Source organism: Notamacropus eugenii, chromosome 2 (assembly GCF_028372415.1).
Source record: "Notamacropus eugenii isolate mMacEug1 chromosome 2, mMacEug1.pri_v2, whole genome shotgun sequence".
NCBI lineage: Eukaryota > Metazoa > Chordata > Mammalia > Diprotodontia > Macropodidae > Notamacropus > Notamacropus eugenii.
Window position 1 is genome coordinate 372,119,439 of NC_092873.1, and position 25,908 is coordinate 372,145,346.

At 41.6% G+C, this 25,908-nt stretch overlaps 1 protein-coding gene across 2 annotated transcripts in view; it reads left to right on the forward strand.

Moving 5' to 3' along the window:
* The window catches only part of YPEL2 (yippee like 2), a 70,305-nt gene extending 52,126 nt beyond the window's left edge, over positions 1–18,179 (forward strand). Inside the window, exons 3-5 of one of the 2 annotated variants that reach the window (XM_072646872.1) lie at positions 4,968–5,011; positions 6,612–6,720; positions 14,939–18,179. In XM_072646872.1, coding sequence (XP_072502973.1) covers positions 4,968–5,011; positions 6,612–6,720; positions 14,939–15,028 — 243 coding nt within the window. In that variant the 3' untranslated portion in view covers positions 15,029–18,179. The remainder of the gene's footprint in view (positions 1–4,967; positions 5,012–6,611; positions 6,721–14,938) is intronic. The other variant, XM_072646873.1, reaches the window with a different exon arrangement.
* The last annotated feature ends 7,729 nt before the right edge of the window (positions 18,180–25,908 follow it).

Consider the following 25,908-nt stretch of genomic DNA (forward strand, 5'->3'; position numbering starts at 1 on the left):
TTTGTGGTTTTCTTGGCAAAGTACTGGAGTGGTTTGTCATTTCCTTCTCCAGCTCATTTTACAGATGGAGAAACTGAAGCTAACAGGGTTAAGTGACTTGCCCAGGGTCACACAGTAAGTGTTGACCAAGTGTCTGAAGTCAAATTTGAACTCGGGTCCTCCTGGCTCCAGGTCCAGTGCTCTATCTGTTATGCCACCTAGCCTGCCCTAAAATTTAAATTATTGTGTATTTATTTTATATGTAACTATATATGTATATGTCTCCCTTGAGAGAATGAAGACTCCTTGAGGGCAGGGACTGTGTTCACTTTAGTCCTTAGCACACAGTAGGCCAGATGCCCAAATTTGTGTTTTAGGAAATGATGGTCCTCACAACTAGGATAAAAACTATCCAGGATTCTCTGGCATGGGGAGTGGAAAATAGAGACTCTTTTGGAATAAGCAGGCCCTCTAAGAACAGAACTGAGGTAAAGAGTGGGAACTTGGGAAGAGCAGCCAAGATATGGAAGGGAATATGTATGTACTTGCTCCAAGGCTCCTTCCCAACCTGAGCATGGACTTTTAAAAAAATGGTGCGGCTGCTGGTAATGAGAGGTGCTACCAATCCAGGCTTTCCAAGTGGCCAGAAATAAGTAATAAGTAGCTTGGCTACCAAATAGGAAAGCCATTTCTCCTTTCTATTCTTTTTAGAGGGCTGAAAGGGTTTGGCCAGGAGCTACTATTTTCGAAGGTATAACATTTTGAGTTATAAAAATCCCTTTTCCTGAAGGCTTGAAAGCCAACCTCAGTTGGTGTTTCAAGACCTGGAAAAGAGCCACCCTGGGGCCTGGCAATATTGACACCAAACAAATGGGCCTACAGTCTAGTCTTGTTGGAGGAGCTCTCTCCTGGTCTGGAATTCTGTTTGCTTAACTCTAATTGCTTCCTTAACTTCCTCTGCTGGCTTCTAACTGTCAGTTTGAGGCTGGCCCAAAGAGAAGGCTTTGTGGGGAGCCCCCACAGTGACCTGTCTGAAAGGGAACCCACCCTGGGTTCTTCCTGACAGTGTTGTTTGTAAGATCCCCATTCTTCTCTGGGGCTGCTTTTTCCTTCATAAATGTTGACTTAGTGCTAGACCCCCAGGGTGAAAGCCAAAGAGTGAGAAAGGCCTTGCCCTGCAAAAATATGATCTGTCTTCTGATGTCAGGCGGGAGTATTAGAGATTCATACAAGCACTGCCCTGGTCGCTATAATTCATCTCCTGTGGGTATCTGAGGAGTGCTTCCATATTATATCATCATAGAATGGTTTAGCTTAGACTTGCAGAATATAAGGGGCCTTTCTTGGGAATTCTCCATTCTCTTCCCTCTTCCTCCTAAGGCTCAGAAGCCTTCTAAGAATCAAAAAAGACTAAGGAGTTTTATTTCATAATATACTCAAGCTGATTCATTCTAGGTCCCAGCTGACTCCTAATCACCTCTATACTCCAGAGGCCCTCAGCACACCCTGGAGCAGATCAGAATACCAGAAAGTTTCTAGAATGTTTCTTCTTTTCCCCAGTAAGCCTGAGTCAACCCTGTTCTGACCCACATCCCTGGACCTTGGGATCTCAAAAAAAGCCACCTAGGGAGTTTGGCCTGCATGCTGGCTAAGACTGCCAGGCCCTGAGCCAACATGTGCTTGACATCTGGCCCTACCAGCCAGACCCTGGGAGAACTAGACACCAGGTGTTCACATGTAATTCTTGTAACCTGACCTGTACCCTGGCCACTTTGGATTTTCCTTCTTTATTCCGCTACCAATTAACCTGTCCATGCTCTGATTCAGTTAATTTCAACAAATATGTATTGAGTGCCTACAGTGTGCCAAACATTGAGTGGTAGTGGTGTATACACACTGGTAGACCAGAATGAATGTATATGCCCTTACAGAAACAGTGGCAGTTCATATTATAAGTATCATGTTACAAAATGGGGCTCAGAAATGGCACAAAGTGTTGGAAAACAAGGAGTTGTCATCTTGGCTTTATTTCCTGGTCTCTACCAGCTGCAATAGTTTAAAAAAAAAAGCTTTCTCTTTCTCAGCCCTGTAGCAATTTTTCCATACACACGCCTCCCTCAATGTCTTCCTACCCCAGGAGGGTTGGTTAAAGCTATATTAGGCTCCCCAATTGCTTTTAGGCTGCCTTTCCCTCTTTGCCCTCTAGGATCAGTTTTCACATGCTGTGGTGAGCCATGGATGTAGAAGTCTAAGAGTAGGTGTTTCTTGGACAAGAGGACTCTGGGACCATGGAACTAAAAGTATTAGAAGAGACCTTATAGACTAACCCCTCTGTTTTAAAGGGGATGAGCTCAAAACCTTAACTAAGGTCACATAACTATTTAGGTTCCTAGTCCACAAATCCTTTGTCCTTGAAGTTATTAATTCATTGGAAACCCCACCTCCCAGTATGAGCATTCAACAAGTATTTATTCAACTTTCACTGTCTCCCTAGCACTCTTGCTAGCCACTGGGGATACAAAGAATGAATAAACCTCAGCTCAAGAAGCATATAGACAGTAAGGATACATACTTAGTATAAGCAGGAAGTGAATAAATGCAAACATTTCAAAGTAGTTACATACAAGGTAGTTTGGAGGGAGGGCACTAGATCAGGAAAGGCAGAAGGTGATGTTTGAGAGGGGCATCATGTGGAGGTAAGGAGAATACATTCCAGGCATGGGAAATGGTCATTTCAAAGGTATAGAGATAGGAGATGGATTTTAAAGGCCGATTTGGCTGGGTTACAGATGCTCTCACACACTGACCAAGTTAAGTGAAAGGGCAAGAGGACGACACTAGGAGGAAGGTTCCTTCATTTTAAAGAGCACACGTGGGTGTTTGCCTTTGTGTATGCATGTACACACACAGACATAGGCAAGTTACAGTTTCACATTTATGTAGAATTCAATTCAAAAAGAAATATTACACATCTGCTATGTGTCTGGCACTGGGGTGGAGAGGGGAAGAAATGATGCAAAGACAACAATGTTCTCTCAAGGAGTATTCTATTGAATTCTATCATGGGTGTCCTATCTTAGAAGTACTGGGATGATTCTTTGCAGAAGAGCTGTGGTTTGGGCTGCTGAAGATTCATGATAACAGTATCCTGTATCCAAGGGGGGCTTAATTTACAAAGTAACAGCTTACAAAGATCCTTCCAACAGCCCCTGTAGTATGGGCCATGCTGGGGTTTGGTTTTGTTTTGTTTTTTTAAATAACCCCCTTGGGGCAGTTGAAGCAACAAGCTCAGGTATAATGATTCTTACCCAAGGCTGCATGGTCAGTAATAAGTGGCAGAGCTTGAGGACTTATTTTCTTCCTCTCTCTGTTGGTGATCAGTTAAGTCATGGCCCTACTCTTCATAATCCCATTTGGGGTTTTCTTGGCAAAGTTGCTTGAGTGGTTTGCCATTTCCTTCTCCAGCTTATTTTAGATGAGAAAACTGAGGCCAACAGGGTTAAGTGACTTGCACACAGTTGCACAGCTAGTAAGTATCTGAGACCAGATTTGAAATCAGTCTTTTTGACTTCAACCTCACCACTTGCCACCTAGGTGCTCCTTTCCTCTCTAGTCAAGATTTTGATGCTGTCTTCCAAAGGGATGTTGGCAGGTCCTGGATCTTCTAGGCTTGGCATTTGAGGGTGGGGATCAGTTATGGCAAGTGATTCTCCCCATTGCTCTTGCTTAATTCCTTCACCTAAGTTTCCTTCAGAGCTCAGTTCAAGCTTTTTTCCTGATTCTTTCCCCATCTTCTACTGCTTTCTTCCCTAAGGTAGTCTTATCTTTATGATTTTATTTTGTATATGTTTTGTGATTACATATACCTATATACATTCTGTAAATTCTCCCTGACTGACTGATTATAAGCACTTTGAGGACAGGGACCTCAAATTTCTTTTTGTCTTTTGTTTCCCCAGCACCCTTACACCATTCCTGGCACCTGGAAAACAATTAAATGCTGCTTGCTTGCTTGATTGGTAGCTAGGACTCGAAGCCCAGGGGCATTCTCTTTCTCCTCTCCACCAGTCTCACCCCCACCAACACCCCCTAGTAGCACAGGATGTTTAATTCAGGGGATGGTTGTCAGAAACCATTAAAAATGCAGGCAGCAATGCAGAACATTAGCAGTCTCATGTCAGCAAGACATCCCAATGTAACCGGAGCCAGGGAGACACGAATGGGGCCTGTGTTCACAGAGGGAGATACCAGATCACCCCATAGATTCTAGTGCCTGCTTTTCCCATTCCCTACAGCCTCAGGCTCGAAGAAAGGTACTCCTGTGTAGGACTGGAAACAAGACCACTGTTTAATGAGCTGTTCCGGGCCTTGGAGAGGTCAGGAAAGGGCTTGTGGCTCCACATGTGTGCACATACAGCATGGGCTGGGGGGTGAGTGGGAAGCAAGTATGACAAGGTGGTTTGGGTGGTTTGTTCTCTGTTCTGAAACCTTGACCCTTCTTCAGCCCTAGGCATCAAACAGGTTCTCTTCTGGTGATGTTTTGAGAACCGGGAAGTGAAACTGCCCTAGCTGGTTGTCACGCCCTCTGTGGCTATAGGAAGTGATAGATCCGCCAGCACAGACCATCCTACTGGCTTCTTCTCTCCCCAAAACAAAAACAAAAACAAAGGCTTAAGAGAAGAGCTGATATAGACTGTACCAGGTAGCCTTAGCCATATACACACAGGCAAAGACTGTAGTAATGACTATTTTTCTTTTATCTACCATCTCATCAAACAGGAACTTGGAAGCAGCCAACAATGCTGGCTGGCTGGCCCAGCTCCTCTCTCCAGACTGCCTCTGGCTCTGTGCTTTGCATTATCCTGCACGCAGAACCTCAGCTTGCTGGGGTCATTTGGGTGGTTGTTACCTAGCTAGGTCCAGGTTGTCCAAATAGGTGGACACATGCCATTTGTATCTAACTATTGATTTGTTTTCTTGCATTTCAGTCGTTCCAAGGAAGTCAAGGACGAGCTTACCTCTTTAATTCAGTGTGAGTGTCTCTTTTGGAAGTGGTATTAAATTGTTCTTTGCATCTTTGGAAGATGGAAAAAGCAACCCTGGAGGATAATTAAACAGTAGGAGCTGCCTCCTGTTCTGATGAGACACTGCCTAGGACATAAATTAAAAAATACAGTCCATGGAGGATTATGTTCCCTGGTTTGCTTCTGATGGTCACCTCAGGGATATTTGTTTTTCTATTTTTGGAGAGGGTGGTGGGAGGGACTACAGAGACTAGTGAAATAGCTTCCAAATTAAAATGTCATCTCTACATTTGTTCTCTCTCTCTCTCTCTCTCTCTCTCTCTCTCTCTCTCTCTCTCTCTCACATACACACACACACCCTTAGAACTGCAGGCTGGTGTAATGTTTTCTGAGATCTTTGCCTCTCCCCTACCCACACATCTCTCCCCCAGGGGTATTTCCTCAGTCTCCTCAGGTTAAAAGTTTTAAAACCAAACACAGATCTCAGGATTTATAGAAGTCTAGAATGTCAAAGTGGGAAGGGACCATAGAGTTCTCCAGAACTGGAGCTTTTGGAGCTCCCTTCTCAGAATTATGCTTTAAAATAAAAAATAATATTTATATGCATATGTATTATGCTGAGGCCCATTGGAGCAGGCAGAAAAGGAGGAACCCAATCAGGGCTGAGCCAAGTCCAACCCACTCAGCAGGACAATTAGACTCAGCAGGCCAGGTTGATAGAGCAGCTCTAACCCCACCTCCAGCCCCTCACCCTCCCCAAGTTCCCCAATGTGCCACAATTTCCCTGGAGAAGAAAGTTCTGAGTAACTGAGAAGTGTTGGGATAAGACCTACTACATCTGGACTCATTTGGGAGGTGTTCACTGACCCTGCGTATGTTTATGATCACCTACTGTTGGATTCAGTCTCCCTGGAGGAGATCATTTTAAAAGAGAATTAAATAATGACAACTGTAAATTGAATGGTTTTTATCATTACTTAAAGTAATGCTTTAATTTTTTTTGTAGTTTATAAAAAAAAGTGAATTTGATGCTTAAGAAGGTTTTTCAAAGATCTTAAAATAAATTGTGGAACTCAGTAAACCAGGGTTCAAATCCTACCTGTCACCTGCTGCCAATGTGACCTTGAGCCAGTCACCTTATCCTTTTGGGCCTCAGTTTCTTAATCTTGAAAATGAGGGGTCTAGACTAAATGGACCCTCTAAGAGCCTCTCTGGTCTACAAAGTGTCCTTGCCTGATACCCATTACATTCATAAATTCTGTTGAGTTTGAATCTGAGTTTGAAAGAGAATTGACTAGCAAAAGAAGAGGACATGAACAGCAAGCCAGGCTTTAGCCAGAAAGACCATTCTCCCCAGCAGGCACACTGGAGCAGAATGGAACAGTCTGAAATCACTTTGTCCCAGGACTTTCCTTTTTCCTCTCTTGGATCCTGAGTCATTCTTCTCTCTCCCTACCCCCACCACTTCCCCAGGAGCAGCTGCTTTTAGGGAGTTCTTGCTGTATTCATTTTTGCAGGTAGCTCAGCTCAAGGGACTAAGGATGCAGATGTCCCTGGCACTCATCCCCCTTTTCTCTCCTCCCCCCCCCCCCCACCTCTTTGGCACAGAGTTAATGTGGGCTGTGGACCTGCAGAAGAGCGAGTGTTGCTAACGGGGCTACATGCAGTTGCAGACATCTACTGTGAAAACTGCAAAACCACTCTGGGCTGGAAATATGTAAGTACGATGGTGTTTGCCCAATGGGGGTGGGGGCGTGGCTTCTGAAATAAACACTAAGGATAACTGTGTGCAGACCGCATATTAGAACCGCAGAATGCTTTAGAAAAAGGACTGATAATTATATGGTGCTTTTAAGGTTTTCAGACCGTGCATTTGAACCCCATTTTCTCCTCACAAAGAGGTCTGTGGGCTAGGTGGTGTCCCTGTTCTACAGATAAGGTAATTGAAGTTCAGTGAGGTCATATGACTTTCCCATGGTCATATGGCTAGTTAATGTCAGTCAGAAGCAACATTCAGACCCAATTCTCTCTTGACTCTTTTGGGCCTTACAGGTCTTTGAATTGCAAGGCCAGTGATTTCCTACTATAGTCTTCCTGAAGGGGTAGCAGAATCTCAGCATTTGAGGGTTGCAAGGAGGGACATCTGTGGTTGTCTAGTCTGACTCCTGTCAGCAAATGGGATTTCTAGAGTGACTTAAAAAAATACAAAAACAAAACGCCTATCCCATCAAGCTTCCAAGGAGGAAGAGCTGGTCCTCCATTGCACTTTGAGGTCACCCTAATTGTTAGGAGGTTTTTCCTGACAGCAAGTCTAAATTTGACTTTGTAACTTCCATCCATTGCTTCCAGTTCTACCCTCTAGGGTCAAACAGATCAAGTCCAACCTCTCTTCTGTATGATGGTCCTTCAGATACTTGAAGGCAGTTCTCATGTTCCATGTTCTCTTCCCCCCAGCCCCAGTCTTTTCTAGGCTAAATGTGCTCACTTCCCTTAATAGACCCTCACAGGACATGGACTCAAGATCCTTCCCCATCCTTATTCCCCTTCTCTGTATACTTTCTAGCTTGTTCTTAGTCAAATAAGATATAGTAGGACCAATAACTCCTCTTCTCTATTTGCCCTTTGTTGTAGTCTCACTTAACACTGAGATCAGAAGACTAAATCTTGAAATCAGACCCTGCCTTCTCCCTACCTTCCTATGGAGCCAACTTTGGATGCCCTGTGGTGTAAATGGTTATTTTCCTGGGGTAGGATGAACTAGCAACAGTGACCTACTATCCCTGGAACTCTAGTTGCCTGGTATCATGAGGATTTTTCTGGCTTGCTTTGTGGTGGTAATCCAACCCCAGATGCAGTTGCCATGGTAACACTATCCATTGGTTGAATTTTTTCCTTTTCATACTGCGTGTGCACGCGCATACACACAGACTGGCTATACACACACACAGCATATATCCTCTCAGTCAGCCCTCTGACCCACTGGAGGATTTGAATGTTAGTATAAAAAGAGCAACCTCCCTGTCTTCCCAAAGGACAGTTTATCTTTTAGGAAATGCCTCAGGCTGCTCCTAAAGGACAGCTCGTATATCAGTTGCACTCTTCTTCTGTCCCTGCCAGCCCATATAATCTAGTTTTGATTAGATCATATAACTAGAGTTGGAAGGCATCTGAGAGGCTAGCTAGTCCAAATTCCTCCCACCCCATTACCCAGATGAGGAAACTGAGGCCCAGGTTGTTTTTGTTCCATGTCTGACTCTTTGTGACCCCATTGGGTTTTCTTGGCAAAGATCCTGGAGTGGTTTGCCATTTCCTTCTCCAGCTCATTTTACAGACTGGGAAACTGAGGCAAACAGGGTTAAGTGACTTGCCCAAGGTCACGCAGCTATTAAATGTTTGAGGCCAGATTTTAACTCGGATCTTCCTGACTCCAGCTTTCTAGCCACTGGGCCACCTCGCTGCCCCAGGATGGTAGGGCAGGCCCTAAGGATTTTCCTAAAGTTATGCAGGTAGTGAAAGCCAGAGCTGAGATTTGAACCCAACTTCTCTGACCCAGTGCATTTTCCATTATATGACATTATCTTTCTAAGGAGGAAAAGTAATGGTAGGCCTAGAAGCAAGAAACTGCAAGAGAAGTGGGGAGCAGGAAACCAGATTCAGTTTTCCCCCCATATTAACCTTAATATTTGGAGTATCAGAATTTTGTTTCCATTTGTTTGGGCCCCATATAATTTTGAGCCTAGTCTGAGAGCAAGCATTGTCACCCTGGTCAGACTGATGGCTTGTCGTCTTCCCTAGTATTCCAGTCCAACCTCCTCAAGGATTGAATGTCCAAGTTCAGGCCCATTTTTACAGAGCCACATCCTTCTAGAGCTAGAAGGGGAGAACTCACAAGTCATCTGGCCTAACCTAATCATCTTGTAGATTTTTCTACTACGTCTTTCCTCTACCCCCTTTTATTCATCAGTTGGCTACCCAAAGTCAGTTCATTTTGACTTATGGTTCTCAGAAAGGGTTCTGTGGGAGAGGAGTATAGAATTAAAAGCAAGACTAAGCTTTTTGGGGGTTATTTAGTGATTTCCTTTGTCCACAATTTCTCCATCCTTCCCATTTCTGTGACGCCCTGAATTGACTCATTTTCTCACCATGCTGGTTCAATTTTGAGATTTTCTAGAGGGGTCCAGGTAACTGTAGTGTTGGTTTTTCTCTTTCGTTTTGTATTGTCAGTTTCAGAAGGAGCAGGTGATAATTCTTCATAAGTGTTTTTACCCACCATCCCAGCTCTCAAATCCCCTACAAACACTTAAGGTGGAATGCAACTTGTCCTCCATCTTGTCCTGTTTTTTTAAATTTTATTTTTCTTAGTAGTATTTTATTTTTTCCAATTACATGTAAAGATAATTTTCAACATTCATTTTTGTAAGATTTTGAATTCCAAATTTATTTCACTCCCTCCCTTCCCACCTCCCCAAAACAGCAGGAAATCTGATCTAGGCTATGCATGTACAATCATAGTAAACATATTCCCACGTTAGTCATGTTGTAAAGAAGAATCAGAGCTAAAGGGAAAAACCGCGAGAAAGAAAATAAAATACACCAAAAAAAGTGAAAATAATATGCTTCCATCTGCATTCAGATTCCATAGTTCTTTCTTGGAATATGGATAGCATTTTCCATCACGAGTCTTGGAACTGTCTTTCATAATTATATTACTGAGAAGAGCTAAGTCTATCACAGTTGATTATAGCACAATGTTGCTGTTACCGTGTGCAATGTTCTCCTGGTTCTGCTCATTTCACTCAGGATCAGTTCATGTAAGTCCAGATTTTTCTTAAATCAGTCTGCTCATCATTTTTTTTAAAAATTAATTTATTTGTTTTTAGTTTCCAACATTCACTTCCATAGAATTGAGTTTCAAATTTTCTCCCCCTTACTCTCCTCCCCCCCCAAGACAGCGTGCAATCTGATGTAGACTCTACTTATGCATTCATATTAAAATTTTCATATTAGTCATGATTTAAGAAGAATCAGAACTAATAGGAGGAACCACAAGAAAGAAGAAATGAAATAAAACAACAAAAGAAAAGGAGAGTAAATAGTATGCTTCTGTCAGCATTCAGACACTAAAATTCTTTTTCTCGATGTGGATAGCATTTTTCATCATGAGTCTATTTGGAGTTTTCTTAGATCCTTGCATTGTCAGTACACAATGTGGTTGTTACTGTGTGCATTGTTCTCCTGATTCTGCTTATTTCACTCAGCATCAGTTCATGTAAGTCTTCAGGTTTTTCTGAAGTTCGCTTGTTCTTCATTTCTTATAGCATAATAGTTTTCCTTTACATTCATATACCACAACTTGTTTAGCCATTCCCCAATTGATGGGCATCCCCTCGATTTCCAATTCTTTGCCACCACAAAAAAAGCTGCTATAAATATCCTATTCTATTTTTTAAAAATTATTATTCTTCTGACAGTTATTATTCTGATATTCTGACAAACATCATCAAATATGAGTACTGTACATAAAACAATGAAACTCTTAAGTGGCACTTATATTATTTTTGAAAGAATATAGCAAATCCAGAATTTTAGTTATTTCTGAATTCCCCAAACCTGGCCATTAGTTCAAAGCTGTCTTGCTTTGAATCTCCTACTATTCTATGTGTTTTCATCTTTCTCCATTCTAAAATCTTTCCCACACCTACACAAATATACAAATACCTAAATCCAGAGCTATGGGAGAAAGGGAAAACAAGCATGGAGTTGATAGTTCTTAAGCTGTCTGCCTCTGTGTCTATATCTTGTTTGTGGGATGATTTAGCCCTCAAAGCAGTAGACCGACGATGCAACGCAAATCATAGATTGAAAACTGGAAGGGACTTACTCAAGGTCACACAGTAAGGTGAGATTTTTAACTCTTGTGAAACCTAGAAACACCTAAACTGTAGTCTCACCCATCTGCAGGAGAAAGGAAATTTCACACAAAACATTTGTGTACCAGTCACCAGTGCCAGGACCTGGAAAAAGACACACACACACACACACACACACACACACACACACAAATATCAATTAAACACTAACCTAACCTCAAGGAGCTTACATGGGGGGGGGAGACACATCAATGAGCAAAAGGTTTTGGGGGAGAGAGGCACTCTATAGTGTCTTAGAATAAGGATAGTTCCAACCAGCAACTAGCAGTGCCAACAAGAATAGGACTCTTCCTTGTTGATTTTGGATGTAAGTCCGTGGGTGACTCCATGGATGTAACTTATGAGTACAGGGTTTAACTATATTTATTTCTAGTTCTCAATATTCACTTGTATGAGTTGCAAATTTTTTTTCCTTTCCTCCTCTCCCCTACCCCCAGGATGGCAAGCAATCTGATATAGGCTATACATGTACAATCATATTAAATATATTTCCACATTAGTTATGTTGTGAAAGAAGAATCAGAACAAAAGGGGAAAAACATGAGAAAAAAAGAGAAAATAGTATGCTTTAATCTGCATTCAGACTTCATAATTGTCTTAGATCACTGCATTGCTGAGAAGAGCTAAAGTCCGTCAAATTTGATCACTGCACAGTGCTGCTGTTACTGTGTACAGTGTTCTCCTGGTTCTGCTCACTTCACTCAGCAACAGTTCATGTAAGTCTTTTCAGGTTTTTCTGAAGTCTGTTTTTTATGCAGGTTTTTAGCCATACTTAGTAACTTTGGGACTGTTCTTTTATTCATTCAATTAGCCAAGAGAAAGAAAGAAAGAGGAAGCAAGGAAGAAAAGAAGGAAGGAGGGAAGAAATTTGTGATTTCATTGGTAGAGACAACTTCTTCCTCTTGTAGATTGGTACCTGCTCTTACAGTCTTAGAGAGACATTTAAGGGCACCGAGAAGTTAGTTAAGTGACTTGCCCCAGGTTTGCTTAGCCAGTATGTCAGAGAGAGGTCTTGAATCCAGGTCTTCTGGAATCTGAAGATAGTATCCTATTCATTATGTCAGGCTGCCTCAGTTGTTCTTATATCCATGATACTAAAATTTTCGTCTCTACCCTTGTCACTTTTCCCCTCTCCCTGCCCCCTACCCCACTATAGGGCTTTTTAAATGAGACTTATTGGCTAGAATTTCAGAGAGTAACCCACCAGAAGTATGGGGTTTTCCTTTGGGAGACCTGATAACTGATGTTGCTTGGCAAAAGTGTTCTCCCACTGCATGGTTTGCTATAGTCCATGATTTCTGTGGAAGAAAAGCAAAGTAACAGGATATAAGTAATATAAGTGAAGTTAAAAGGAAAATTTCTTGGCCCCACAATGCTTTGCTTCTCAGGTCAGTGTCACAGCACATTTCAAAAGGATTTCAACCCTAGCATGCTTCGGAGATGGTGAGGATGACATGGACAGCCTTGTTAGGGAAGAATCCTGTGCAGTTTGAAAAACTAGAGGTTCCCTCAAGTTAACATAGCATATTAAAGACACTCTTTTTCCCTTTTAAAAATATTTTATATAAATTTACATTTATATATTTTAATTATAAATGTATATATAAATATCCTGTAAATATTTGTAAATCTTTATATTTATATGTAGACTTTCTATCAATGACCTCTTTGGCATATATTTGCAATACCAAAATGGGCTGAATGTAATCATCATATTTTTACTATACTAATATATTTGTTAATTTTCCCTAATTACTTTTTTTATTTTTATAAGTTTATTTATTTATTTTTAGTTTTCAGCATTCACTTCCACAAGATTTGAATTTTCTCTCCCTCCTTCCCCTTTCTCCCCACCAAGACAGTGTGCAACCTGATATGGGCTCTACACATACATTCCTATTAAACATATTTTCACTTAGTCATGTTGTATAGAAGAATTAGAACCAATGGGAAGAACCATGAGAAAGAAAAACAAAACAACACACAGAAAAGAAAATAGTCTACTGAGTGCGCTGTGTGTTCAGACTCCGTGGTTCTTTCTCTGGACATGGATGGCATTTTGCATAGAGTCCTTTGGAAATGTTTTAGGTCATTGCATTGCTGTAAAGGGCTGTCTGTCACAGACAGGCCCTGCACACTGTGGCTGTGTAGAATTTTCCATCACGAATCTTGGAACTGTCTTTCCTAAATATATTACTGAGAAGAGCTAAACCTATCACAGTTGATCATAGCACAGTGTTACTGGGACTGTGTACAATGTTTTCCTGGTTCTTCTCATTTCACTGAGCATCAGTTCATATAAGTTAAAGACATTCTTTTGATAGCAATTGTTGAATAGTGGATAGAGTGCTGGAATCAGGAAGACCTGGGTTCAGATCCTTTCTTGCCTCAGATGCTTAGTAGCATTGTGATTCTGTACAAATTATCTAACCTCGGCTTGCCTTGTTTTCCTCATCTGTAAGATGGAGGTCATAATAGCACCTGCCTCCTAGGGTTTTCGTGAGGCCAAATGAGATAATTTGTAAAACTGCTAAGCATGGTGCTTGGCACATAGTAGGTGCTGTATAAATGTTTATTCCCTTCCCTTTCCCTGTAATAATGAGTATAAGGATAGTAAAGTTTAGGTATAGTCTACTTTTTGTGATGAGTTAATGAAGGATTTGTTGAGTTGTTTCAGTCATGTCTGACTTTGTTGACCTTATTTGGGGTTTTCTTGGCAAAGATACTGGAGTGGTTTGCCATTTCCTTCTCCAGCTCATTTTACGGGTAAGGAAACTGAAGTAAACAGGGTGAAGTGACTTGCCCAGGGTCACACAACTAGTAAGTGTCTAAGGCTGAATTTGAATTCAGGTCTCCCTGACTCCAGGCCCAGCTCTCTGGGCCTGTACCATCTAGCTGCCTTTACAAGATAAAATGCTAATTATTGAAGTTAACTTAGTCCCTTTGGTTAAGCTGAGAAGAGAACCTCCAAATTCTAATTTCTGTCTTGTATTGTAGTTCCTAAGATCACAGATTAGGTCTATGGGAACTAAAGGGAACTTTAGTAGTCAGTTATTCCAGCCTTCTCATTTTTAACAATGTGGCATACAGATATATAAGCAGGCAGATATGAGTTCAAGTGCTACTTACTTCTAAAACACACTAGCTTTAGGACCCCAGGGAAGTTGGTCTCTCATTAAGCAACCCAGAAGACTCTAACTTCCAGAGAATTTGTCGCCTATACTGTTAGAGGGAGTTTCCTCACCTGGATGTTCTACGTAGCAATGAAATCTTAATCCCTGTCCCTCTCCTACCTCATCTTGGTTTTTTGTTTTTACACCAGTTTTTATTTCCTAATGTATTCTTCCTGTCTCCCTCCTCCACCCAAAAACTCATCTCTTATAGCAAAGAATATAAAAGGAGGGAGGGGAAACATTTCAGCAAAGCCAACCAGCAGACCACTGAAATCCCACAATAAGTACCCGCAACATTCCATACCGGTAGTCCCCTACTTCTGCAAAGCAGGGACCGTGGAGTGGTGCGTTCTTAGAGCTTTTCTCCAGGGCTGAGCTTGATCATTGTAACTACACAGTGCTTAATTTAAAAAAAAAAAAGTATCACTTTCCATTTATACCATTGTATACATTGTGTGCATTTTCCTGGTGTTGTATCGGTTCATACAGATCTTCCCATCCTTCTATGTAGACTCCATATTCGTTATTTCTTAATGCACAGTAAGATTCCATTTCATTCATGAATCATAATTTCCATTCCCCAATCAATGGGTACCTACTTGGTAATGCCCTTGCTTCTTATAGATGAGGAAGCTGAAATCCACAGAGATTCAAAGTGACTTGCCCAAAATTGAGTAAAAGTAAGTGAAAGAGCTTGGATTTGAACCTGGGTTCTCTGAGCCTTCTGCCACCACACTATGCTATTTCTTTTCCTCCTGCTACATATGTTCCCAAACCAATATGTGACTTCCATGGACATGATCTCTCCCCCTTCTCTTTTTCTGTTGACCAGGAACACGCCTTTGAGAGCAGCCAGAAGTATAAAGAAGGCAAATACATCATTGAACTGGCACACATGATCAAGGACAATGGATGGGATTGAAAGGAGGGAGTACCCCTTACCCAGTGTCTGAATGAATGCCATCCAACTGAACATTATATCCAAGAGGGGAGAAAGTGACTGAACACTTGGTTCCATCCCTTTAGAGGCTTTGGCATCAGGAGCATCCTCCCACCCTATCTCCATCTTTATTGGTGACTGGCCTCTAAATTGCTGTCTCTCTGTTTCTTTGCTTTGTATCTGTTTGTGAGTTGACCCTGGCTTCTCTCTCTGTTCTAGTGTTGGCTAAAAACAACGGATGCACCGAGAGCTTGGCAGCATTCTACTTTAAGGAGAGTCCCAGGGACCCCCCAGAGCAGGCAGCCTTAGCTGCCTTGCATCAGAATAGCAAGGGCATGGGGGCGTGAGATGGGAAAGAAACCCTGAGTATCCCCAGGCCAGGGGTGGGCATGGGAGGGTGGAGGTAGGAACTTCTGCTCCTTGAAAAATACTGGGAACCCTAGGAAGCTTGAAACTATCAACTTGTCCAAAAGGACAAAAAGAAGATTTTAAAAATACCTCATAACTGAATTCTCTTTGAAGCTTCTGTTCCTGACACCCAACAATGTGCCAGGTCAGCATGAGAGGAAGGCTTAACTCCTGTGGTTCATGCAGTTGCAGGGGCAGGAGTCTGATAGCCCTGGGCTGATTTGGAGGAAATCCTGTATTAGCAACAGTCGGTGACTGTGGGGAGCTTGTGATAGGGTCTCAGTGATTTGTTCCCTAACTGTATCTACCTATACCCACCCCTACTCCTGGTTCTCCCTGTCATGGCAAGTAGAGATTTGCCCTTCACCTAGTATTCAAGATCCTGTGCTCCCTGGCAAGTGAAGAGGCCAGCGACCTTGACCTGTGACCTATAAGTCCCATAGTTACAGGGACAGCAAGTTGACAGTTCCAATATCAGCAAGGAAACCATAGGAAAACCAACATAGTTTAAAAAACTGCCTGACCCATTACCTGACTCATGACCTTTAGCTGAGCACAATAGATGGGAGTTGGAAAGGGAGGATTTGGGGGGATGGAGGAAAAAACATCTAGTGTCAAGACCTCCCCACTTCCCCAGGGGATGGATGGGTGGGGAGCCTGCTTTTCAGGAGCAGGGATGATTCACATCTAGAGTTTGACTGGGCTTTGATTCCAGCCTATCTTTTAAGCTATGGAAGGTAAAAGCTTTGGAGATTATCATTAATGTTTTCTGCAGGTGGATATTTCAAGCCCCAGTTTTATTTCCCTGAATTTGAACGGGGAAGAAGCGTAGTAATTAACCAAAGTGGCCCAGTGGTGGGGACTGATTCAATTTGATATCAAACTAGGAGTAACAAATTCTAATCTTACCTTTTCTTTTTTGGAGGGTAGGAATGAAGAGGGGACATGCTTAGGGGGAGTTGGAGGGGGAAACTCAAGCCAGCCAGGCTCAGGAGTAAAAAGCTTTGTCTCTCATTTAATCATCCACACTGTGATGTCTATTCTACAGCAATCCAGCCAGTACCTGGTGCATTATGTGAGTCCCACTCAAACTGAGTTCATTTCATTTCTCAGGCCTAAAATACTCTTTATTTTTTCTGCTGATCTTGTATCTTTCTCAGCATCTCATTTCCCAAGGATATTGAACCTGAAAGAAATTCAAGTGTCACTTGTCACAAGTGCTTAATTCAGGAGCACAGGGGAACCTGTGCGATGGAGTGGGCTCTGAAGGCAGCAGACCCAGGGAGCCCTCTGGGATGCAGTCTGTGATGGAAAGAGAAGGTGGTTGTGGGAGGGCTATGAAGGGGGTGGAATCTCTGAGTTGCTGTCAGGTAGCAAGATAAATTCTGAGTCCAGGAGGTTCTAGCTCAAGGCTGATCTAGGCCTGGAAGCACCCTTAAAACAGGACTTTTCTTCCTATTAAATAGCTGCTACAAGACAAAAAAGGACTTTTTCCTGATAAAATCTAGTTTTTGGTTCTGTTAAAAAAAAAAACAATTAGAAGGGAAAAAACACCCCAAAACCATTTGGCCAGTCAATTCTCAAAACAGTCTAGAAGATGAATAAGAAGGGAAACTGAGGCATAGATTACTTTATGAGAGTCTCCTAGAGGAATATTCTTTCCACTTCCTCTAATTCTTTAGATTGCATCAGAAAATAGCTTCAGTTTTCACATTCCCAGGCTAGCTTCCCAGCCCTGAAATAGCTGGATTCCCATTCTCTCCCCATTAAATTATGGGCCATGGGCCGTTCCTTTATAGATTTGGCCTTCTCCTTAAGGAAAATTTCACCTGGTTTTTGGAACTAAAAATGAAATGGAAATCTGGCAAATTTGACATGGCAGGATACACGATGAGTTTGCAGAGATCAAACCCTGGCCCCATCCCCTTTTTGCCCTGGGAAATCTTCCACAGCTCGCTCGGCGAATGGTATAGACACTATTCAAACTCCTTCTGGTGCCCCGAGTAACCCTTCTGCAGTGTCCCAAAGGTGCACGGCACCAGCAATCTGAAGGAATGGCTCAGAATGATCAACCCCCTTCATTAGGTTTCCATACATGTTGACTAAACCATAAGTGCTTCTTACAACTTCAGTTCCATCCACAGCTTGTTTCATGTCTAGCAGTATTGGAGACCACAAACGAGAGCTCAAACCTTGTCAAACTTGTGGACTCAATTCTTTTTCTATTTGATTTTTTTCTCTTAAAATTATCTCTTCAGAGCATAACCAAAGACCTCACCCCTAGGCCACTGGCAGGTTCAGCCAACTGGGAACTGGTGTGGGCATGGCTCAGAGGGTGGGAGGAGAGAGGAAGGAAGGGAAGGGGGGGAGTTCTTTACCTCAACCAGCAACTGCCTTCATTTGGAACTGAAAAATCGTTAGCAGAATCTCCAATTTCAGCTCACTAGGCTCCATCTTAGAATTGAGCTGAGACCCTGTGTGATGGGGCCTGTAGGCTCTGTGGGCTGCCCCTGGCACCAGCATGGAAGCTGGATTGGATGCCCTTGGCTTGAGTTGGTTGGAGCAAAGTAGCCGCAACCCAGCTTGATGAACACAGGTGTCCATCAGGGTACTACATCCATATTTAGACATGGCAAGGTCAGTCTGTGCTGGTAGGATCAGCATGCACAAAGGAAGTATCCCCCTTTCAACAAATTTTTAAAGGGTAATATATATAGAAGAAAAAAACATTCTCTTGTGAAATATACTTTTGTAAATAATATTTAATTTTTTTAAATAATATATTTGGTGCTGTTTTCTCAGAGCCCCTGAGAGCACTTTTTGTTTTTGTTTTAAAATTTTACTGTTTCCTCTGCATTTTTTGAAGTATGTTTGAAGGGAAACATATACTTTTTTTAAGTCTGTCATTTAGTCTAGGGAAGGCAAGAAAGCTTTGCTTTTGCCTTTTCCTGGTAGAAGTGACATGTAGTGAATCATTAGGTTGAATTGAAATGTTTTTCTTGCACCAGTATTGGCTAGAAAAAAAAATTGAGGTGAAGTGATGTTAGTTGTGGCTTCAAAGACTTCCTCTCATTGGAAGGCCTTCAGGTCTATTGTTTTTAATTGTGCATTTTTAAAAGAACATTTTCCAATGGCTCCTGCTTTTCTTTTTACTGGGGACATTATGTAAAAGTTTACACGCCTCCTGCAGCAAGGCTTTTCTTTTCTCCCTCCCCCACCTTTGTGTTGTTGTGGGTTTTTTATTTAATTTTGTTTGCACTCTGTCTCTTAAGTGGACCAACAGCACAAGCCATAGAGAATGCATTTTACCATGCCATGTACAGGCAGGTCTGTTTGCAGTGCCGGGTCTCTGGTGCACCCTCCCCTTCTCCTCTGTGGCACAACTTGGATGAGCTACAAATGAATACTATTGTCCTTGTAGAAGTCCAAGAGTCAAACCTCTTGTATGTTTTCTCTTTGCTAATGTGAGTGTATTAATCGTGTATTCTGCGGCTCCCAAGTGTTTTAAAAGAAGTCTCATCATAAACAGGAACTAGTATTGGTTGAACAGATCTGAAATGTGCACATGCCCGTAGGCAAACAAATTTGTGAGGTCAATCCCTCAGGGGTCAGGAAAAGGCCTGGGAAATCAAATCCTGGAAAACAATCAACTTATATGTTTTTTAAGTCAGTCCAAAAATGAAAAACCACTATGGGATGGAGGGGTGGGGAGGGACGAAGAGACATTTAATTTTCAAATTAAAATGTATAAAATAATTTGTTAAGATAAAAATACAAAGAGTAAGATGTAAGCTGTTCCCAACATTACCAAATTCTTAATGCCCCTTATGTTTTTGTATAAAATTTTGGTAAGAAAGTGGGAGCAAATTCCCTTTTTTCCATTTTGCAGAGACTATCTTTTCAATACCAGTCTGTCTATTGATGCTTATGTTTACAAAACCGTATTTGTTGGGTTTTTGGGGGTGGTTTTTTGGGGCATATTTTTTCAGGTCACTTTGCTTCAACAACAAAGGCAATTGTTTTCAATAATTTGTCTTCACCTTTTTTTCCTGTATTTGTACATAGTGATTCAGTATTAGAAGAAAGTGCAGTTTTCTCTCATTTCCAATCTGTGTTGGTGCTCATTTGAGAAAATAAAGTTTTCAGATATTGAGTGTGTTGGCTTTGTCTATTCTGACTTTAATCTTCCCATCCTTTTAATAAAAGCCCTAGCTTAATTCATCTTGACATGTGAGGCAAACCAGTCTAGATTTAGGAGGCAACTCTCAAGGGATCAAGTTTTCTGCCTTGCAGGGATGAGGGGTGGGTGGAGGCAGGGAGAGATCAGCCTCGGTATCACCACCATTTTAGATGCAACTGAGGATCATAGAATTGACTTAAGCAAGGTCATGCATCTGATAAATGACTAGCAGGGAGGACCTGGAGAGGTAGCATAGAGCTTAGATCCCCTGCAAGTATCCCTTCCTCTAGTCAGACATGCTTCCTATCTAACATTAACAATAGGTATCCTGAAAATACATCTTTAATACAATATTAAAGGAGGTAGTTCATTCCATGGGAACAGTGGTCAGTGGATTAAAGCTGGAGCTATCTGTGTAGAGTGTGGTAGAAGGACCCAGGGGAGCAGAGGCAGGTAAACCTAATGCTATTAACAAGGGGCTTAAACTCCCTGGGCATCTGGTTTATAGGGTATAAATGATATTGAGAACATAGACTGAGGTCAAAGTTATATGGGCTACATATGCTGTAGGTTGCTGTCTCCTGATGGTTGGCCATTTCCCAAGTTCATGGACTCAGTATACAAAGGGGTTTGTGGCACCGTGCCATTCCCCCCCGCCCAGGTTAAGAATAGCTTTAAAACAATTCCTGACCTCCATTAAACCCTAATAGGAGATCTTAGTAAAACCAAGACATTGGAGGAAACCCAGAGCACTGGGCACAGAGATTGTACCAGAAATGCATGAGATTTTATTTTTTAGCTGACTAGCCCTTAAATCATCCTCTTCCCCGTTGAGTTCCATCTCTTTGAGAACCACGTTAACAAGATGGAAAGAATTCTTCCAGGGAGAATGTGATATTTGTATGTTGTGCCCAGGAAGGGAAGGGCCTAGAACCAGAGGGGTCCACGTGAATGTGCTCAGGAGGGGATGGAACCTTGATTAGCTGGCTGCTTCCCTCAATGCCTGAAGCCATCAGCAGCCCCACATGCTCTCTCATGCCAGTCCTTTGCTGGCCAGTGCCTTCCGATTGATGCTATCTCTAGAACCAGCAGTTCACATCAAGGCCAAGTCTTGTTGAAATACAGACTGATGGGTCTGCAGTGTGAGGACGAGGAATAATTTAACCCTTAGAAGGCTACTGATGCTCAGTGTATTCTCTATGCTCTGGGTTTCTTCCAGTGTCTTGCTTTTAGTAAGATCTACTGTTTAGGGTTTAGGAGAGAAGTCAGGGATTGTTTTAGAGCAGAGGTTCTTAATGGGGGAGGTGAGTAACAGATCCCTTTGCATGTTAACTTCAGGGAGTCAATGAACTTGGGAAATTAAATCTTAATCTCAATTACAAATTTTAAAAAAAGCCATTCTGAGAATGTCACAGTTTTTACCAGACTGCTAGAAGGATCCATGACATTAAAAAAAAGTCAGCTGTAAGCATTTACATCCTTATTTCTCTCTGATGTGTCAGCATCACTTGGATGCCTTGCTGAAGATACTAGGCGCTACAGTTGCAGAGTCTAATGTATTTAAGTCTTTAGAAGAAACTGTCTTTCACTCTGTAAAGCATTAAACCAAGGCTTTCTGCTGAACTAAAGCAGGTGACTAGGTTTAAATGAGTATTTTTTTACCCAGTGGCCCATAGACTGGCACTGGGCTGTGGCAAATTTTTGTTGATATACAAAATCTTTAGCCTCAAAGGGCCTTACTTCTTAAAACCTATGAATTTCAGGAGACTGACCCAGCTCTCCTTGGACTATTTTCCTAGGCCCACGTTTTTGAGGGCAGCTAGGTGGTGCAGTGGATAGAGCTCTGGGCCTGGAGTCAGGAAGACCTGAATTCAAATGTGACCTCAGACACTTACTAGCTGTGTGATTCTGGGCAAGTCAATTAACCCCATTGGCCTCAGTTTCCTCATCTGTAAAATGAACTGGAAAAGGAAATGGGAAACCACTCCAGGATTTTTGTTAAGAAAACCCCAAATGGGGTCTCTAAGAATTGGACAAACCTGAACAACAGTCTCTGAGGCTGCAGAGGGCGCTGTCCAAGGTAAAGAGGTTGAATAATTCACTAGTCCACAATGTAACAATTTTTAAGAGACTTCAAAATTATAGATTATGAGCTAGGTAGGATCTCAGGTCATCTAATCCAATCTCCCTTCCCCAGTTGATGAGGAAACTGAAGCTTAGAGGGCAAGAGGCAGGCTTTAAAACCCAGGTTCTCTGATTCCAGAGCTAGTGCCCAGCTAATTTAGACCAGGTAACACTGGTCCAGTTGGAAAGGTGAATTTCAGGAATTCTGCCTATAAAAAAAATCTGAAGTTGTGAAAAGGTCTCTATGTGTAATTAGCCCAAACTCAGCTCAGAATAAGAGTAGGGAAAGATTCTTAGTCATCTTTTGCTGTTTTGTCATTTTTTAAATATCCTCTCCTGGATCCAATCTGGTCATTCAAGCACATCCCTGGAAATGATACATTAGAGTCTAAATAGCATGAAAAGGCTCATGCTAGTATCTTGCTATGGTACATTGTTGTGTGGGAAACAGTGATATGGCAAATCCACCCCACCCACCCCCTGAAAAAAATGATTTTAGGATGAATTGAGGATGAAGAGAGATAATGTCTAGGAGAAGAATGCTGATGTATTCTGTCAGGCCACATCTGATGTGTTTTGTGTTTAGTCTCTGACACCATATTTTAAAAAGGACATTGACAAGCTAAAAATCATCCAAAAGAAGGCTACCAGGAGAGTGAAGGGCCTCAAGGTCATAGTCTATGAGGAGTGCCCGAAGGAACTGAGGGGATTTATTTAGAAAAATGTCAAGGGAAAATGTGAGAGCTATCTTCAAAGTATTTGGAGGGCCATCAGGTGAAAGTGGGATTAGATTGGTGCCACTTGGTTCCAGAACATAAAACTGGGAACACTGAGTGAAAATTGAAAAAGATATAGGCCTGATGGTAGGAAAAAACTTCCTAACAGTTACAGGGTTCCAAGGGGGCTTCCTCAGAAGTTAATGAGAAGGTCTTCTTCATCAGTGAAGGTCTTCACAGTCAGGTTGGAAGGGCTGAACTGGATGACTCCTTCCAGCTCTGAGTGTCTATAAAAACCAATGTTAATTTAGGGAACTGGTCTTTGTTTAGAAAATTCCTGATAATGTCTGCTAAGCCTTACCCTCATTTTGGGCATGAAATGAGTTCCTTCTGTCCTCCCTGCCCTGTCTCTCCTATTGTGGACCAAGCTTCAGTCAACTCTTCCATATCCTATTGTAAATTGGTCATCTGCTTCAGGGATTATGTGTCTTCTAAATTATTTCTGGTCAGGGTTCTGACATTTGTCCCTTGAAGACATGCCTGTTATCAGTCCATTCTGGCTTGTCTGTTTCAGACAAAAACCATGATGACAGATGTGTGCTTGGGCAATACCAACCAATCTCAAATAAGCACTTCTGCCTCCCATCTCTCCTCCAGAGTGGACTTGCAGCCTACAGTGAGCTTTGGGAAGATAAGCCATCTTTGCCAAGAGTGATTCTAACCACCCCAGCCCCTACCCCCCATCCTTCATTCTCCACACTCCACCAGCCCTTTAGCTTACCTTGTTAATTCTGGGGTAGCTTCACCCAACTCTTTCCCAGTTTGTCCACCTTAACTGCTTAGCAAGTCCAAAGAATGCAAATTAACCCACTAACCTTAATTAATTGATTAGGAAAGAAAACTACCACTTAAAAATCATCGACTGTTCCCTAGAGACAAAAATACTGATCTTGGGGGATAATCTGGTATATTGAATTATCTATGTCCTTCTTCTCTTCCATCATTGTGAGCGTTAACTGCATGTAGAATTGTGGAAAATATGGCTCAGCTGAGAAGCAACAACTTGTCTTTACCTGGTTTAACAGTTTGAGTAAGGAAAGGACAGACGATATAGGATATGTCATGACTCTACCTGTGTGGCTTAGGGCAAGCCACTTAAAATTATCTGAGCCTTACTTTCCTTATTCATCAAATGGGGAGCTTGAATTAGATAGCCTTGATCCTAAGTCACTTAAATCTATGCTGGCCTCAATTTACTCATTTAGCAAATGAGCAAGTTAGACTATATAGCCCCTAATATCCCTTCCAACTAAACTGATGGACCTACATTCCTCATAAGCAACTGATCACAATACCAGTGATCAATTACTTTTTTTTTTTTTTAAGATTCAGTCATTGAACATTTTTGAGTTCACTGAGACATGGTTTTTGTTTTGTTTTATTTTAGTGGAAGGAAAGATGGATATGAATTCAAGAAAGACCCAGGTTTGAATCTTACTTCCAAACTTACTAGCTATGTGACTAGGGGATTTGTTATTGTATAGCTCACATTTTAAGATTTTCTCATGGCCACCTTGGGAGGTAGATAGTGATTGATGGCAAAATGGATAGAATACTGGTCCTCAAGTCAGGAAAACCTAAGTTTGAAGCCAGCCTCTGACATTTACTAGTTGTCTGACCCTAAACAAGTCACTTAACCTCAGCCTGTCTCATTTTTTCCAACTATAAAATGGGGATAATAATAGCACCTTCCTCCCAGAATTATTGTGAAGACCAAATGAGATAATATTTATAAAGCATTTAGCATAGTACCTGGTTCATAGTAGGTACTTAAAAAATTCTTGTTTTCTTCTGGCCTTTCCCCTACTCTTTTGCAGATGAGAAAACAGAGATGTAGTGAGTTTCTGATGAGGTTATGGATGTAAAACATGTTTAAAATCTTAAAAATACTAGAAATGTTGGTTAAAATTATTACATACTATCTAGTCAATTTCTTGGGGGAATGAATTCCAGGGAACAAAAAGTAAGTGGAACTTAGGACACTGGGTAGCTTGAACTATGCTCTCCTGTAAATTATTCTCCCTAACCTTCAATTCACTGGACACATCTCCTAAGCTCATCCTGGTGGGTGGCCCCAGCAAGCAGCTGAGAAATGGTGGGTGAATTCCTGAAAGCAAGCCAAGTTCTTAAATGGCTAGTGTCTCACAGACAGCTCATCCAGTTCAATAGAACCTATTTTTTTTTTGTCTTTTTTTCCTTTTTTTTCATTTTTTTTTCCCTTTTGAGGGAAGAAGATATTTAATGAATAATTAGAGAAGCTCACATTTTTAGAGCACTCTACTTTACAAAGCATTTTCCTTACAACCACATTGTCGGGCAGAAAGTAAAAATATTAACCCCATTTTACAGATGAAAAAGCAAAAGCTCAGAGAGGTTAAGGTACTTACCTAGGGTTAACCAGACAGCAAGTATCTGCACTAGCTTCAAACCCATGTCTTCTGATTCTAAAAGTATTGCGTCTTCCACTCTGCTAGAGTTGGAAGGGACTTTAGAGGACATCAAAGGTCAATCTCTTCCTTTTGCAGATGAGAAATCTAAGGCTAAGAAAGCTGAAGTGACTTGCCAAGAGTTACACAACAAGTAAGTGTCTGAGGTGGGATTTGAACCCAGGTATCCCTAACATTATCCGCCAAACCCCACTACCTCGTAAATCTGAGAGTTGGGTTTTTGAGGGGTTTTTTTGGAGGTGGGGAGGAGAAGAAGTGTTCATCCTCTTTCTCACTTTTATAAATGCACATCAGAAACAACTCATGACTATTTTGGTCTCTCACATTTAATTCTGCTGAGTGAAATAGATATCTTGAACTTTCAAATATTGGATAGACTTTCTGTTCTATTAAAAAACTATGGCCTAAAAGCATCTATCCAGGCAGAGCTCTGGATCATCAGAGAAAAATGCCTTTTCTCCTACTCTAGGGAAGCACTTGTCCTCATACAAATTACTTACAAAAAAGTGCCTTTGGGTTTGGTGTCTATTTGGTTTAAAAGCAAGGCTGAACCTTTAAAAGTTCTGTTTTTTAAGAAAATTCCTTTGAAATTCAAAGGTGAATTTTTTTTGTTTTTAGAATATTATGATACTCATGGGTTATTTTGTTGTTTGTTTTTTGACAAGGGGTAAAGAGGATATTGTGTCTTTCCTGCTGCCATGTAAAAAAAATAAAGCCATGCATGCATTAAGGTGACCTCCCAGCCCTCATTCAAGGTTCTCCACAAGTCTGGTTCCCAACCAATCTTTCCAGCCTTATTTCTCACTACTCTTTTTAATGCAGTCAACATTCTAGTCAAATTAGACAGCTGAAAAGTCAAAGTTACTTGCCAATAGCTCTAACAAGGATATCGGTCTCCTAGGTTTGTTGGCACAGTGGCGGGTCTGG